General features: G+C 40.4%; 1 protein-coding gene across 1 annotated transcript in view; it reads left to right on the plus strand.

Annotated features, from left to right (window-relative positions):
* BCAP29 (B cell receptor associated protein 29) overlaps positions 1-15,082 on the plus strand; it is a 687,731-nt gene extending 672,649 nt beyond the window's left edge. The window contains exon 8 of the mRNA XM_069629145.1: positions 11,802-15,082. Within this exon, the coding sequence (XP_069485246.1) occupies positions 11,802-11,840 (39 nt within the window). The 3' untranslated portion in view covers positions 11,841-15,082. The remainder of the gene's footprint in view (positions 1-11,801) is intronic.
* The last annotated feature ends 1,418 nt before the right edge of the window (positions 15,083-16,500 follow it).

The raw sequence follows: 16,500 nt of genomic DNA on the forward strand, positions 1-16,500 counted from the left end.
GGTGTAATCGCCACACAATCCATAGAGGAAGTTAAGGATAAAGCCAGGCTACTGGTAACTCCAGCAGACATACAGAATTGGCATCTGCAGGGAAAGGACTTTACGGTGAAGGACAACCTATTATATTTCCAAGAACGGTTATACCTGCCCAGCACAGATTTACAGAAAAAGGTAATCTCTTGTTATCACGATTCTTTAATGGAAGGACATCCCGGTATGACCAAGACCTCGGAAAAGATCAAGCGCTACTTCTGGTGGCCGTCATGGAAAAAAGATATCAGAGACTTTATAATGTCCTGTGGAGTATGCGCCCAAAACAAGAGTCAAAAGGAAAAACCAGCCGGCCTCTTACGCCCTATTGACATCCCGCCTCGCCCTTGGCATACGCTTTCTATGGACTTCATCACGATCTACCTCCATGCTCCGGATACAATACGATCCTAGTAATCGTGGACCTATTCTCCAAGATGGCGCATTTCATTCCACTGAAAGGCTTACCAACAGCAGCAACTCTGGCCCGAGAATTTCTCGAAAACATCGTCCGACTGCACGGTTTTCCTTCAGTTCTAATTTCGGATCGAGGTAGTCAATTTATTTCTCATTTTTGGCGAAGTTGCTGTCGGTCGGCTCAAATTGATGTGAGACTTTCGACCAGCCACCACCCTCAAACAGACGGACAAACCGAGAGGACCAATCAAACTCTGGAACAGTATTTGCGCTGCATGCTACAACAAACTGAAAAAACTTGGAAAGATATCCTTTGGATAGCCGAATATGCCTACAATAACTCTGTCCACTCGGGAACTGGGAAGACCCCGTTTTTTCTTTTATACGGTAGTCACCCTCGAACCTCGGAGTTGGATCCACTCCAAGATCTTGGAACACCAGCAGTAGACCACCTGCATTCTACAATCACCCAAGCCTTTAAGGAAGCCGTTTCTCACCTTCAAAGGGCTAAAGAACAATACAAGAAAGGAGCAGACCAACATCGGAAGGAAGCCCCCCAATATCAAGTAGGAGATCAAGTCCGGTTATCCACCAAATATCTACCTCTAAAAGGACCACGCACATTCAACCCAAGATACCTTGGTCCCTATTCCATCACTACCATAGTAAATCCAGTAGCGGTCAAGTTGGACTTGCCCCCTCACATGAAGATACATCCGGTCTTCCACGTCTCTCTATTAAAACCCGTGCAACCTCAAACCCGACTAACTACATCTCCAAAACCTATTCTAGTTGATGGAGAACTCGAGTTTGAAGTCAAAAGCATCCTGGATTCCAAGATCTCCAAATCTGAACTATTTTACCTGATTGACTGGAAAGGCTACGGTCCCCAAGAAAGATCCTGGGAACCTGCAGAATATGTCCACGCGCCTCGTCTAATCAAAAGATTTCATCGAACATTTCCTAACAAGCCCAAACCCCCGGAGAAGCCCGGTTTGGGAGGGGCCTTGAGGAGGGGTGCTGTCATGATCTCTGCTTCCAAAAGATCAGGACTTGCCCGACTCCCTTGGAAGCAGACCCATAACCCCGGTTCCGAGTGCCAGCCAGTCCCAATTGGGACCTTTTGGACCCTGTCCTGGCGCCAGTGGCACCAGGCTCATAAAGATGCCCGGTCCCAGCTCTGGAAGCGCCGGGCTCATAATGCTTGGGTGGACTTACCTGCAGCAGACCATGCTGCTTACTTACCTGCCAGTTGAACCCCTGATCCTCTTCTGTTTGGGACTACTTTTCCTGTTGGGTGGGGCAGGAGCCACTCCCTAGGTTCAGAACACTGGAACTCTTCTGGAAAGCAGGAACTCTTTTCTTAGGCGTGGCTGTGGAAGGAGACACCTAAGCACTACAGGAGGCTATTTAAACCACACCCGATGGATGAATCTTGCTTTGCGTTATTCTGCATTCTCTGCAGCAGAACGCTCATCGTGTCTTCTGCTTCTGATCCTGGGCCTAAGGGAACAAAGGCTTACCATCCTGGAATCCAGTCTTCAGCAGCACCTATAAAGACAAAGAAAGAACAGGTTAGCACTACGGTCTTCAGTGGCAGCGCATCTCTTACCTGGTCCATCGGCTGTCACCAACGCCTCGCGCTGCATTCCGGCATCTGAAAGACAAAGGCTTACCTACTCTTCGCATGCTCCGGAGGTCTTCGCACTGCATTCCGGCATCTGAAAGACAAAAGCTTACCAGCTCTTCGCACGCTCCGGAGGCCTTCGGCGCTGCATCCCGCATCTGAAAGACAAAAGAAGGTGCGTTTAAAGACATTGGGCAACTTTATTACTCACGTGCCATTACTCCTTCCCACGCCGAATCCAGTGGGTATTCCAGCACCCTTCAGCTTCTCTAAAGCTCCGAACTTGTACCTGCAAGATAAAAGGGACAGTTAGTGCGCATCGTGAAGCAGGCTACAAGCGCTTACTTACGTGCTTCCAGGCGCTTCTATTCCTCACACGGGTTCGATCCTCAACTTTCATCAGCCCGCCATCCGCCATCGCCGGAACCCTGCAAAACAAGAGATATCATTACAAAAGACTTTTAAGACATTTGAAGTGCCCAGAACTTACCTTTCGTGCAGTTAACGACGGACAGCAGTCCTCTGAGGTCAAGAGGCCTGCACCCTTATCCAGTGAAGAAACTGGTTACGGCACCCTGCCCCGAGGCAGATGGAGAGCTCGGCGTTCACTTACCTAAGGTGAGGGCGTTAACCTTTGGGGTTCTACAGGAGAAGAGAAAGGGAAGAGGAGAGAGGCACCCAATAACCCCAGTTCATTAATCCCATATTTTCTATCTGCAGACATCTTACTCTTCGAGTCAGACATACAGTGCACAGAGGTCCAGCCCAAAGAGCCAACCGTGTGTTACACATCACCTTTGAAGATACGGCATTCACCCAGTCAAAACCGGCGCCTCTGCGGGAATCAGGTGAGCGTTACAGTCTCCTGGAGAAAATAAACATCCCCTTTTAAGTCATTCAGATAAGCCAAAACTTTCAGTTTTTTCTGTACATTGTTCAGACCATTCACATTCCACGAGACAACTCGCAATTGATCCCCCATATTCAAACACAGAATATCCACCCCAACCCAATTCCAAAGGGACCCCCTCAACAGACTCTCAAATGTATTTGTGACCCCAACCGAAACCCCTAATCCCCCCTTTCTAAAACAGATTCAAAGCAAGAAGAACAGCGTATAGAAAAAAATTCTAAAACACATTCCAAGAAGTCCAACATCCTGGACTCTTCTCCTAAAATAACTCGAACTCCCCAATAAGACCCCTATAGAGCAAAACACAGAAAACCATAAAATAACACAGATATCACCTATAAAACTTAATAACCACTGCAACTACATCACAGCAAATCCAACACCATATAGAGTTTTAAGATCCACCTCCATATCCCAACCCATACGGATACACAATCCGCCTCCCCTACCAGACCACCCAATCATCTTTAGACATAACCCCAATGGTGTTCAATGGTACATATCTAATGTCCGAACTGCACACCACAACTGCAAACTGAAATCTCAGGCATTCAAAGTTCACAACACCATACATCTCCAAGTGACAGCAGCATAACATATGTGCATGAAATGTGTTCTTACGTGCCCCCTCCTATGATCCCAAATCATCCCCTGGCTCAGTACAACACATGCTCCGCCGCCCAACGTGTGAATCAAAAATGCAAATGAATAAGTGACAGAGTTCTCCAACCACAATGAAACATATGAAAGTCTTTGTCGTGTTGGTATAATTACACAGGCATTGAGCAGAAAACCAATGAACATAATGATCTACTCTGTATTACGCTTACACCCATTTCTTCAGCATGTTTCACCTCCAACAAGGGACGGCAGCACATGTATAGCACACAGCCTTTGTCAAGCATTTTACCACAGGACCTGAATTAGGCCTCATTAAAAGAGTATGACGGTACCACTTGTACACACAGGGAAAACTGTAAAAGTTGAACTACAATTTAACAAGCCATGAGGACAAACATATAGTGGAATACGTGCCCTATGGCACATCTACACCCGCAGACACCCCAGGGGCTCATCCGCCACTGAAGGAACTCCAAAGTGAAATGTATATATCAACCTTCCGCAACAAACCGTTAACTTAAACTAAATGCCACAACAAACATCTGAGCAATATACATGCTCTCGACACATCCCGAAGCTAAACCCTTGGCAAGGAAATTGCAATGGGAGCTGTTATAAACCTAGGTTCACCACGACCACATTCAGCAGCCAATTTAGGCAAACATAGACACGCCAATGAGAGAGCATAGGTGCAATCACAAAGCACACAAGGGAGCAATGTATTGTGAATAGAGGCTAGAATTAAGCTGGAAAGTGCAGCCAAATGCAGGGAAAATCAAACATGTCAAAATGAAAGAGCAGCATTGTACTCAGAAAATTGTGAGGACAACCAAAGCATATGAAAACATTACCCATTGAAAGAACCCATAAACCAATCATCAGCATTCCACCTCCGAGCATTCCCTCTTATGTAAGTTCCCATAGCCCCCACAGAGCACGCCAATTACCACCAACCAAATTAGCGCTACTCCAATATCTATGCAAAAATAAAAATAGTAAAATGCAAAACAAAGAACACATTGTTGGCTAACTAGATAGTAATAGTCTTTGACCATTGTTCATAACCGATTTGCTCTGGTACTGTTCATGGACTTCCTGTTGTAATATAATTGGCTTCTGTCTAGCTCCAATGGGCTCAGTCACTGCATCACAACCCCAAAAGCCCAATGCCCAATACCCAGCTGACATGAGTAGGACCTTGCATCAAATATAGCCAGTGAATGTTGCTCCTATCATTCATTTGTACCCTTCAAGTACACAAGCTGATGTGAGCATTTTAAAGAGCTCGTATTACCAGTACACATTATAAACGGAGTGGGAACACATGTAGAAGGAAAAACACTACAGTCTGCCGCCTCGCACATTCAAGAAATGGAATTCTGGTGATATGTGCTGCACTAATTGTGCCATTGTCCTGTTGTCTTGCCGATTACAGATTTGGTCATCAGATGGGCAGGCTTGTAAGAGGTTGTACACAAATCTTTGTGCACATGACGGCTAAAGCATTTAAACCCCTGTTAAAGGCTTTTTTCTTTTTTAAAACAAAACCTTATTTCAGAGAACTGGGAGACTTGAACCAGGACACAACCCAGCCCTCCCACCCTTCGCTCTACTACCTCTGTGGCCTTCCGATGAGTAAGCAAGGCACAGTTTATATCCTAGGGCAATCTGTTTTGTGCGCCATTGAGCTGTAATTTTCGGAGACAGGTGCCAGGAGAGCAAAGCTACTTAAATTCATACAGATCACCGGCCCTCATAAGGGGCACTGCTGGAGCTACTGAGACCTCCATAACTGAATAACCTGCTACTGCTAATGACGTGATTGTGCACACCACAAGGAGCTCCGGTCATTTGTGAAGTGGCTGACAGACAATGCACAGCGAGGCCTGGGGAAGAACTGGATGGCAGCCAAAAACGGTGCAGGCATGTTCACGACAATAGATTAGACTGGCTCAATGTTTAATCAGCATAATAGCTTGCAGCGCGGCCCGTGATACTAGGTTAAACTTTACAGACATTTCAACAAAGAAAACTGATGGTTTCACGAGAAACGAAAAAATCAAATGCAATGAAGGAAGCTCAGGAGTGACGTCTATTCCTTGGATGCACAAGGAAAAATGGTCAAAGTCTGAGACCTCTAAGGAAGTGATAGATAAAATAGCGCCATTACTGGAATCAATTCCTAAAGATGGCAAGGCCCGAATGGATATCCATATTAAGCAAGGTCAGTTGAGAGATCACAATCAATCTATGAATGAACATGGCCGAATCTTGAATCCTCCAATTTCCTTAGCCCCCGCTGAAGAGAACGGATTATCAGAGAAAGCATTAAATGCTAACATCAATCAAGGAACGTTTGCCCTATCGAAATCTTTACAGCAATCGAGTGGGAGCGCATCAGAAGTAATAAAAGAGGTCGGTGTTGACGACAACCCACTAGAGATGCCCCTTGAAGATGTATCCAATCAAATTCTCCTGCAGTTCCAAAACATACCCGGCGAAATGAAAAACATCATTGGATGGAAGAGTGATGTTAAGATCAATGGTACGGTTCGTATTAATCGATCGTTCCTAATGAATTCTCTCTATAAGATTCCATCATTGAGAAGTTTGGTGACAAACAACATTGAGTGGATCAGACCTCCGAATGAGAATAACAGAATGTTGTCCAAAATGGTATCGCCTATAATTGCGAAACTGATCTGGGAGCATCAGAGCGATCTCTTGATTCTTGGGCTGGAAATGGTCGGATTCTCTCAAATAAAAATAGCAATGGACTTCTTGGAATTTCAATCTCCTCTACTGAAATTGAGCTCTGATTCCACTGTTTCCATACTGGGTCAAAATAATTCCAATAAAATAGGATGGAACAGCTTTCCGCCCTTACAAATGCCTTAAATGGGCTTAAATGGCTTGAACCATTGATCAAAACAGTCTTGAATACGACCACTCCCACGGCTGCGCCATAAATTCATGACCTTGTTATCGTGTCATGGAACTGCTGTGGTATCGGCAATTTGTTAAAATGGAGATAAAGGGTAAACTCAGGGTCCCTTCCCAACATTTTATTGGTACAGGAGACAATGCCAGTAAAGAGGGTTTTGTTGCGTGTTCACTTCATGCGAAGAAAGGTTCAGAAGTGAGACCCATAGGGCATCTGATGATTTTGATTGATACTAGGTTAAACTTTACTATCAATAATGTTTATGAATCTGACCTTTTTATTCATTGTGATATTTCTTTTGATGTGAAATTGTATGAAAACCTATTCTTGATTTCAGTATATTGGAACCCCTGCCAATACCCCATTGAAAAGGCTTGTGAATTATTGGGTGAGGCCTTCAATGAGGCTTTCAGCAAAGCACCACATGCTGAAATCCACATTGGAGGTGACTTCAACGCATCATTTGGGACCAATGTCTTCAGTATGGGTTCCAACTCTCCGTATTTTCAGGCCTCCCTACTCAAAGGGAATGTATGGAGCAAGTTTTTTTAAATCTTGGAATATTTTCTTAATAGCTTCAGCAGATACTCATAAGAAGTTTACATGGAAACGCGGTATTGCTCAATCATGGATTGATCACATGTTCTCCTCTAAGGAACTTTCTGGCAGACTTTCCAAAGTCAATACTAGTAAAATTGTCTTGGGGGATCACGCAATGATAACATTGTCTATTTCAAATTATTTTAAAAGGTGTCCTCCTGCTTCTCAGCTGGTGCTCATTCAATGTGACAGACCACGTTACTCAATCAACTGGTCTTTAGCAACATGCAGGAAATTCACAACTTTAGTGAATAGAGACTTTTGGAAATGCAATGGGGAAAATCGCGTGGGCAATGCAATAATAGTAAATTGGAATTCTGAGATGATTGCTTCACATTTGGTGAATATTTCTCATACGATGGTTGGGAAAGATGTTGGTAAGAGTGAGGGTAGAGTATATTGCACTATGGTGGCTTCAATCAAAAGAAAGAAAAATGTCGATCTTTGTGTGGCAAAGAAGTCCAGGTTGAGTTTTGTCAATCCTGAATATTTATTACTAAAAAAAAAATGTTGGTTAACTATAAAAAAGCATTAAAGGAGATCCACATTTTGAATAAAATACAGCAAAATCAAAGAATAGTTAACCTATTATGTAACCGTAAAACTAAAGAGATCTGGAAAACTGTAAGATCAATAGATAAAGTAACAACACGCAAATTCGACTCAGGCATTGATAGTGCGGCTTGGTCTTCCTTCTTTCTCACCAAATATGCCCTTCCTGAAGAATTCACTTCTTTTGAACAACCGCCTGAATGCCATCTAATTCCCAACTGCTGCCCATGGGATAAGATTGATATAGGCATTGCAATTCAGAAACTAAAGGGTTCCAAATGTGCTGGTCCTGATGGGCTTCCCCCGTGTTTAATTAAGGATGATCCTTTATTTTGGTCCTCTATCTTTCATATCACCTTTTAGGAAATATTTTGTTCTAAAAAAATACCTAGCTCTTGGCTTACATCAATCATTATTACACTTCATAAAAAAGGTTTAATCTCAGATCCCAACAACTACAGACCTGTTGCAATTGTTGATGTCGCAGCAAAAATCTTTGCCTCCTTGATTCTAGAAGAGCTAGAAAGTTTTTCACGTACTAATGACGTTCTATGTCCATCACAAGTTGGGTTTTGTAAAGGGATGGGGACCCCTCTTAATGCGTGTCTTTTGGCACACATCATTGCACATGCCACCTGCCCTGTCAACACTCCTATTTTTGTTGCATCTTTAGACCTAAAAGCAGCCTTCGATTGTGTGATAAGAGGGAAACTGTGGGAAAAATTGCACAAAGCTAATTTTTCTCAATACCTTATTACACTCATAGAAATGCTGCATTTTCAAACAAATTTCAACGTAAGAATTGATCGAGCAGGCTCCCTAACGCAAGCTATTCCATGTTTCACAGGAGTAAAACAAGGCTGCAACCTTGCAGCCATTCTTTTCATTCTCTATTTAGCTGATATTGAAGAGATATGGAACATGGATAAATCATTTGGGATTCGAATTGGAGCTGTTTCTTTGTCATGGCTAGCGTAAACGGATGATATTCTGCTTTTCAACCGTAGCAGGCTGGACTTCAAATGAAACAAGAAAGCTTCATGCACTACTGTAAAATCAATAATCTTACTGTCAACCCACAAAAATCCAATATAATCATCTTTGCCAATAAAAAAAAAGTACGACACTTTGTATGGAAAATTGGTGCCTCGCCCATCGCAATCTCCATCAACTTACCTTATTTAGGGCTCATTCTAACAAAGAACACATCTTATAAAAGAATGAAAGAACTATTAATAGTTAAATGATTGCCCTTAAAATGTCAAATGAAGATCTTGTTACAAAAATTTATAAATTCTCGTTAATTCCATTTCTAGAATTCTATTTGAAAAAAGTTGAGGCAATACTGTTGTATGGAGTTAAGCTATTTCTATACGATTTGGGTCCCCTTTTGGATCAACTACAAGGGCATATTTGGAAATACACCGTAGGTTTACCTTCATCCATGCCAAATGCTATTGTTAGACACGACCTGGGTCTTAATTTTCTATCAGCCAGATACAACTGGCGCTTATTATTGAACTTTGCAAAAATTATGTTTCCACCCAGAAACTCCTTATACACAGGTTTATACCGAATGTTAGCGAATAATAATCCACCTTCTATGACTCAATTTAAAGAACGTATGTTGTCGGTTTTGGAAAAGATTAATCTCCCTGTTGAAGATCTGGAGCTTTTTCAAGAAAAGATTAAGAAAACAATATTTCAATGGGATCGGGCGGACACTTGCACGAAGATGGAAAGTTATGTTTCATTCGCAGAATATTGTAAATTTGTCCATAGGCAAATACCACACATGACTTTTTTAACACTATGCCCTTGTTCTAATGTTCGTCGAACCTTTATGTTGTTTCGATTTGATCTTTTGCATACACGAGTCAGACAAAAACATTGGCTTAAACAGGCATTGGATCATAATAATGAATTATGTCGATTTTGTAATTACTCACAAGAGACTTTAAAACATCTTTTTATTTATTGCATTTACTTTGAAAACAATAGTTGTAAAGTGATGAATTCTTTTATACATGCAAATACGATTGTAGCTAGAGAATGGATCTGGACGAAATGTATGTGGGGTTCTACTAATGCTTCTTTAATCAAAACCACAAAGCTGGTAAAGATTATCGAGACTGAAATCGAAAGAGTTATTTAACTGTTTTCTTATGTATGGGTATAGGCATTCACAGATGAATTTTAGCTATGGAGAAATGGATCTTGTTGATAATGTATAACAAATCACTCATGTTATGTATTTCGTTTTCTTTTCTTATTTATTAACTGTAACTTATTCAGGATTTGAAGTATGAATTATTTGCAAAGGTCTTGTCTTTTCTTGACTAAAAACAAATAAAGTTTTTCTTTAAAGGGAAAGAATATGACTATATGGGGGTTTGCTTCACAAAAAAAATTAACTTGTCTCCCCAAATCATCAAAGCAGATATTACAATAAATCGATGTGGTGGTGCAATTGTAAAATGTGCCCAGGATTATGGTAATGTGGTTGTTAAGGCATCATTAGAAGCTTATTCTGCACTGGCCCAACAAGCAGCTCTATACGGGGCGGAACTGTGGGGAGGAACAAATTGTGATGGGTTATCTATCAGTGAAAATACAATTATTAAAAATCTGTCGGGTCTCCCCCACAGTGCTCCAAATATTCTGGTCTTCATAGAGGTCGATATTGGGTTCATGTGTAGACTAAAACCTCTCCTCTACTGGGCATGGGTATGGTCCTCTCCGGGACTAGCTGTGTACAGATCTGCAATTGAAGATATTCTCTCACAGTAGGGTGGGCAATCACTCCCCTGGATGCAATACATGAATGTGGGCCTGTGCTCAATTGGCCACTGTGATTATTGGTGAAACCCCCAACCAATTGACAGCGGTGTAAAGTTAAAGATCAAGGTAGCTTTGACAGACAATGAAGTGAGTGTCCTTCTTACTGACACCTTAAGCAGTGAGAGGGGAAGAAAGTACTGGGAGTGCAAGCAGACCTTTAGCTATGCAGTTTATCTACATATTGTTTCCCCAAAATTCTCAAGGGCCTTGTATTTAAAGCTTCGGCTTGGAATACTACCCTGGGCAGATCTACTGCACTAATGGAACTGTGATCATTAGAACAAATGCCCTATGTGTGAAAATAAGATCGAAAATGTAACACATTTGTTGTAATTCTGTCCATTGTACCGGAAAATCAGGAAGAGATACCTTAAGATATTGTTTATATAGAGATCAATAATGACTGTAAAAATGCTCTAGCACTATGCACTAACCCAAGGGAGGAACTGGTGGTGCATTCGGCTGTGAATTATTTGACGAATGCTTGGAGGGTCAATTCCCATTTTACTGTTTAAGATTACTAGGGGTGTTAATTGAGTGTTTTATTTGTGTACATGCCTCCCCTGTACATGTGAAAATAATGATCTTAATCATTTGTTTTTATTATCAATTTCTATACCAATGTTCCTAAATTTATGTGATTTTAAGAACAAAGGGATGCTTCCTACGAGGATTCATTCGATCAGGTTCTATATTTTCTTGATATTTTATGATTACATTGAATTGCACATATTATGTCATTTGTTATTATGGTATAATAAGGATTCTTCTTCCTGTTTGTCTGATTGCTTTTATGATGTAAGGATCGAAATAAAGCTAATTTGACTGACTGAATATGAACAACTATGTAGAATAAGAATACATATATTCCCTGTTAAATAATGTTCTTAAATATATTGTGAAACATTGTGAGGAATATGGCCTTAAAGTATCATTGAGGAATCTGTCTTTTAACTATTCTATTTTACTGTCTTGGCACAAATCATTTGTTTTTAACAGTCTTTTAACTAATTGGTTGTATTTAAATTGATGGCTGAACCTTCTCTTGCCAAAATTCTAGGATTGTTAATTCCTACTGGAGAACTACATTAGCAAAGTAACTGAGAGTTGTGCTGAAGGCTTTCACTAAAAGTGTTTACTATGATATCTTCTTAGATTCCTAACTTAAGCAACGCATGCTGATTCAGTGATATGCATACCTGTAGTCTTTGTTTGGCATTAGTGAAAACTTTTTCTATTTTGTATTTGCATTTCAGCGCCTTGTCGATGGAGGACATGACAAGAAAGACGAGTAAACCCGGTTCCTGGAAAAATGGTTTTAGATGTGCCTGATGGAGTTGGAAGATTTGCTACTTGTGGACTGAGATTACATGTTCATCTAAGTACGGTCTTGCTCGAGAAAATTATCTGAAAGTATAACTTGAGGAAGCCAAGTAAATGCAATGCTTCTTTGAGAAGTTGAATTGATTGAAGATGTGCTTAATTGCATACAAATTGAAAATATTATAAAGCAGGCAGCACATTCATCGTGGTTTAAGTTCTCAAGAGCCTTCATTTCTAAAGAGCTATTGCTGCAGTCAGCAGAACCTCCAACTTGAAATGGCGTTCTTTTCGCAAAGTGGTCTTTGATTGCATTGCCTTTAACAATTTAGACCAGTGCCACTCATTGATAGGTTTACAAGGCCTCCATGCCATCCCCCTTTGGGTCCTCACACTTGATTGGGGATATTTCATCGTCGAGACATTGTAAGTTCTCCTAAGCGTGCCTAAAATAGAGCCACAAAGTCGAGCCAAAGAAGCATGCAAAAATGTGTCACATTTTTCAAGAGAAGTTTAAAAGTGAACTTGAAGCCAGATCACAGCTATGTTGTATTCTACAGTGCTCTGTCACGTGTAGATCTGTTTTTACAGCACTGCAGAGTCCATCCCATCATGTGTAAATGTGTGTTCTTTTGCGCTGATAATAAGATTGCCTGACACTGTTTTGTATGAGAGTAAATGTAGAGCATCAGCACTCTTTATGTAACTGGTAAATGTACTATGATGTCTGGCAACAGAGACCTTGTTGTTGTATTTATTAACAGCCTAGCATGAAAAACTAAGCTGCCCAATTTACTAAATTGATTTAAAGCCTTGATACATAAACAGTGTCATGTTTTCTTTGCTCATTTTGCTGTATCATACATGGTTCCATCTGTGTAGATTTTATTTTGAAAAGTTAGGAGTGGTAGGGACATCTCATGCTTTGTTTACTTAAAAATATAGTTTTTGCTGTGTAGCCTAGCCATATGCTGTTTTCAACAGTTTACCTGTATGCCCCCTGTTTTGGCATAATGCTTTAAAAGAAGCCCACTACGGCAGGGCTATGTTCTTGAAGGTATTTGCACAATGACTATGGCTTTTGACTTCTAGGACATGCTTTGTAACTAGCACCATTGTTTTGGAATTAGTGTTCAACTTTGCTAAATGTGTGTTAATGGTGGACAAGTTGGGCACATACCAAATACAACTCTAACTTTAATAATTTTGTAGCATGCAGTACACTTTTCACATGCAGTAAAGGTAATGTGCTGAGCTGTAAATGGTAATGGTTAAACCCAGCCAAGGTCTAAGACTATCATTCAAACTTTTCTCTTTGGACCGTCCAGGGAAAAATGCCTCCCTCTATTTTCATCAAAATTGATATTTTTTGTAGTGTGATGTGAATGAACACAGAATTAATTGAAATATTGTGTTTAAGCATATCATAAAAGATACTTATTTTTATAATCAAACATTTTGCATGCCTTTGGTTTCTGTTTGATACATTCAAGAAAGTCATTTTCAATTTCACGCCATGGCTTCAAGTCATGAGTCGTTCCTTTTTCATAATTGTTCACTTAACTTATCTATCATTTTGTTGCAGTATTTTCCATGGATGTGCTGTTTAATTGTCTCTGCTATATTGTTTCTATCTCGTTTACATTAAAGGAATTTCTTAAAACCACAAAAATATCTACCATATAAGATCAAAGTTCATTTGTATTGGTCATTCAGCAATGAATGTTGATCCCCTATGTTGATTCCATGCTGTCGCAATGGTGTACATACCAGGTGTGGTATGACCAGACTATCTTGTTCCGTTGTATGAGTCATATTATTTTTTGCTGCTCATCTAGTTACATACTATAAAATGATGTACGCTATCTCTCCGTATACTTGTTGCTGTTTGCACAATGATAAGACTTTAATGATTGTATTTTCAAAATGCATTAGCAACGTATTAATTGAAGCTTTTGTCAGATTGCATTCTAACTCTCAGTTTACTTTCAGCACAATTAAGTTATCTATTGGCATAGATACGAAGCATGGGGTGATCAGGGACTGCATGAAGATTATCTTTAGCAATGTGATTGTTAGCCAATATTTTGGAAAATAATTCTGATGATAAATAGTCCATTGAGGTCCAGCTTGTGTAATGAATAGATATATATTCGTCAAGCCCCAGTGGAATTAATTGCTATAGATGTGTTTCCAAGAGTTTTTGTTATCTTAAAACTAATAACCTAGTGTAAAACTAAGGATAATTAATAATCATTCCAGAGTTTGATCAGAAACCTAAGAGTACAATACAAAGATAACAGAAATCACATGTCAGCATTTCGCATCCTCAACTGCTTATTTCTGACTTTCAAATGCAGTTGTAGTATATATAAGGTTTAAGGCAGGCACTATACACAGTTTCCACATGTATTGTACCATATGAACGGGAAGCATTCTGAAAGTACTGAGACAAGTCTACAGAAAATGTAAGGTTAAAGGTTTGCAGAGTAAGTCAGTGGTACCTGCCTGTGAATAATTGAACGTCTCTGCTAATATTGACAATTGTTCCTTAGGCCTAGAGAACTGATGTCATTCTGCAATACCACACCAAAGCATTGTGTTTATCTCTAGAAAACTTAATGTGTTTCATAATTGAGTATAACATGATCTTGCAACAAAACCAAATGCTCCAAATCTCTATTGGGCATTCTATTGCCCCCCTCCCCCGCCTTTTAAACATGTCACTCTTGCCATGCAACACATTGCTGTGCTACATTAATGTTTCCATGATCCCTTAGCAGTGAATAAGTATTTGCTCAGTCCAATGTAAAATATATCCACCTGAAGAGGGGTCAAGCTGTAAGCCAAATCAAACTACTAGATAATTCAATATTGTAGTAATTTATGGAGAAAAAATATTGAAATGATTGAAGTTGTGCTCTGCAATATTTCACTTCAGTAGTAAAACATTAATTCAGATAGTATTATTAGTATGCCATGCCGGAGTTACAAGGCAATGATTTATTACAAAACAAGTAGTAATTGACTCCTGTTTTCTTGGCTCAATTAAATAGTCACCAGAGTACTCTTGTCCCCACCCAAAATTAACCCTTCTTATAATGCATATGCTTGCCATTTTATAATAATTTTCATCTTTTTTATTTGAATGTGTGTTCACTATTTTTGGCAAAATGTGTGTTTTACTGTTAAAAATAAAAATGTGTGTGCTACTTTTGTTCCTATTGTTATACTTGTGTTTTAAAAAAAGGGCATTGTAAAACTTGGGAAAAAAACAAAATGTTTCCAGCAAAATCGTTTTTTTTCTGTGAAAACTGTTTTCTAGTGACCTGAATGCATCTGACTTGTTCCTTTTTTCTCACGGATTGACGATGCACGTAGAACACATACGCTTGTCGACATTGGATGTCTGTGGTTTAAAATATATTGTGTGAGCACGGTACATGGTAGGTTTTGATGTGGGGAAGGATCGAAAATCATGTATAGCCATATACACTCAAACAACCACACCTGAAGAACCGCAACCCAAGACAACGATCAGAGTGTTCAACTGAATATTGGAGTGTTCCCAGTCCTGGCTCAAGTCAAGACTTGTGTAAGAGACATTTCCTTTGCTCGTGATTTTTTGGTGAAGAACCCATCTTTCAGTTAGGGTGTGTATATAAGCACTCTTTTCTTAAAAATCACTTCCTTCTGTCGGCCTCATTGTGCTTTCCATTCATGATGCCTGTGACATAGAGCAGTTGTAAAATATGTAATCTAACAATACACACACTATTTAAAATTATATTCTTTCACTCGTCATAAACTTAAGTGGCTTACTGATCCTACACATTTTCATTGTAAAAGCATTTCACATTTTCTCATAGGTTTGTGATCCCAGTATATTAATCAAAACTATAGGCCTATTTTGAACTTGGAGAGAGAGCCTTCCGATAAAGTACGTTTTTTAATCAACGATTATAGTTTCATAGCCTATGCATGTCGTGACTGGCTTGCAATCAATGAAATAAATATACAAAGATGAAATAATGCAATATACTTTTATTGAAAATCCTCTTCACTTTTGTCGATGCCTTCATCGGGACTGTAGAACTTGTACAAGCCGTTGCGCAGTGTTCTTGTGAATTAGTAAGCAATAATATTTTGAATTTAAGTGTGAGTTGGAGTTTGAATTCATACCCACTTCGCAAGAATTTCAGTGAGGTCTTCAATTAATTTTCGCTGCCCCCTATAGAGATTTATTAATTATGGCTCCCCATATAAGTCGGTCAATACCAAGACATGGGGCCTCATTACGAGATTGGCGGTAACCCGCTGGTGCGACCGGCGGGTTGCCACCAACCCCGTAACACCAAATCCGGCACCTGACTTCCCAGTGCCACTGGGACATTACAGGTCCCGGCGGTACGTGAAGCAGGCGCCTGATTTTGTAACTCCCTATTCCCATAGAGTCCAATAGGACTCTATGGGAGTGGGGCGATGGAAGCCCCAGCACCGTTGCTAACAGTGCCAGTGCTTCTGTGAAGATACTGCCTACCAGCAGGGCCGCTGCGCCCGGCAGGTCAGACCTGCGGGGCGCAACAGACCTGGCAGGCAGACTCGTAGTGTGGTGGTCCGGAAACAAGGGTGCCG

Source organism: Ambystoma mexicanum, chromosome 12, assembly GCF_040938575.1.
Source record: "Ambystoma mexicanum isolate Mex_15411 chromosome 12, UKY_AmexF1_1, whole genome shotgun sequence".
In the NCBI taxonomy this organism is placed as follows: Eukaryota; Metazoa; Chordata; class Amphibia; order Caudata; family Ambystomatidae; genus Ambystoma; species Ambystoma mexicanum.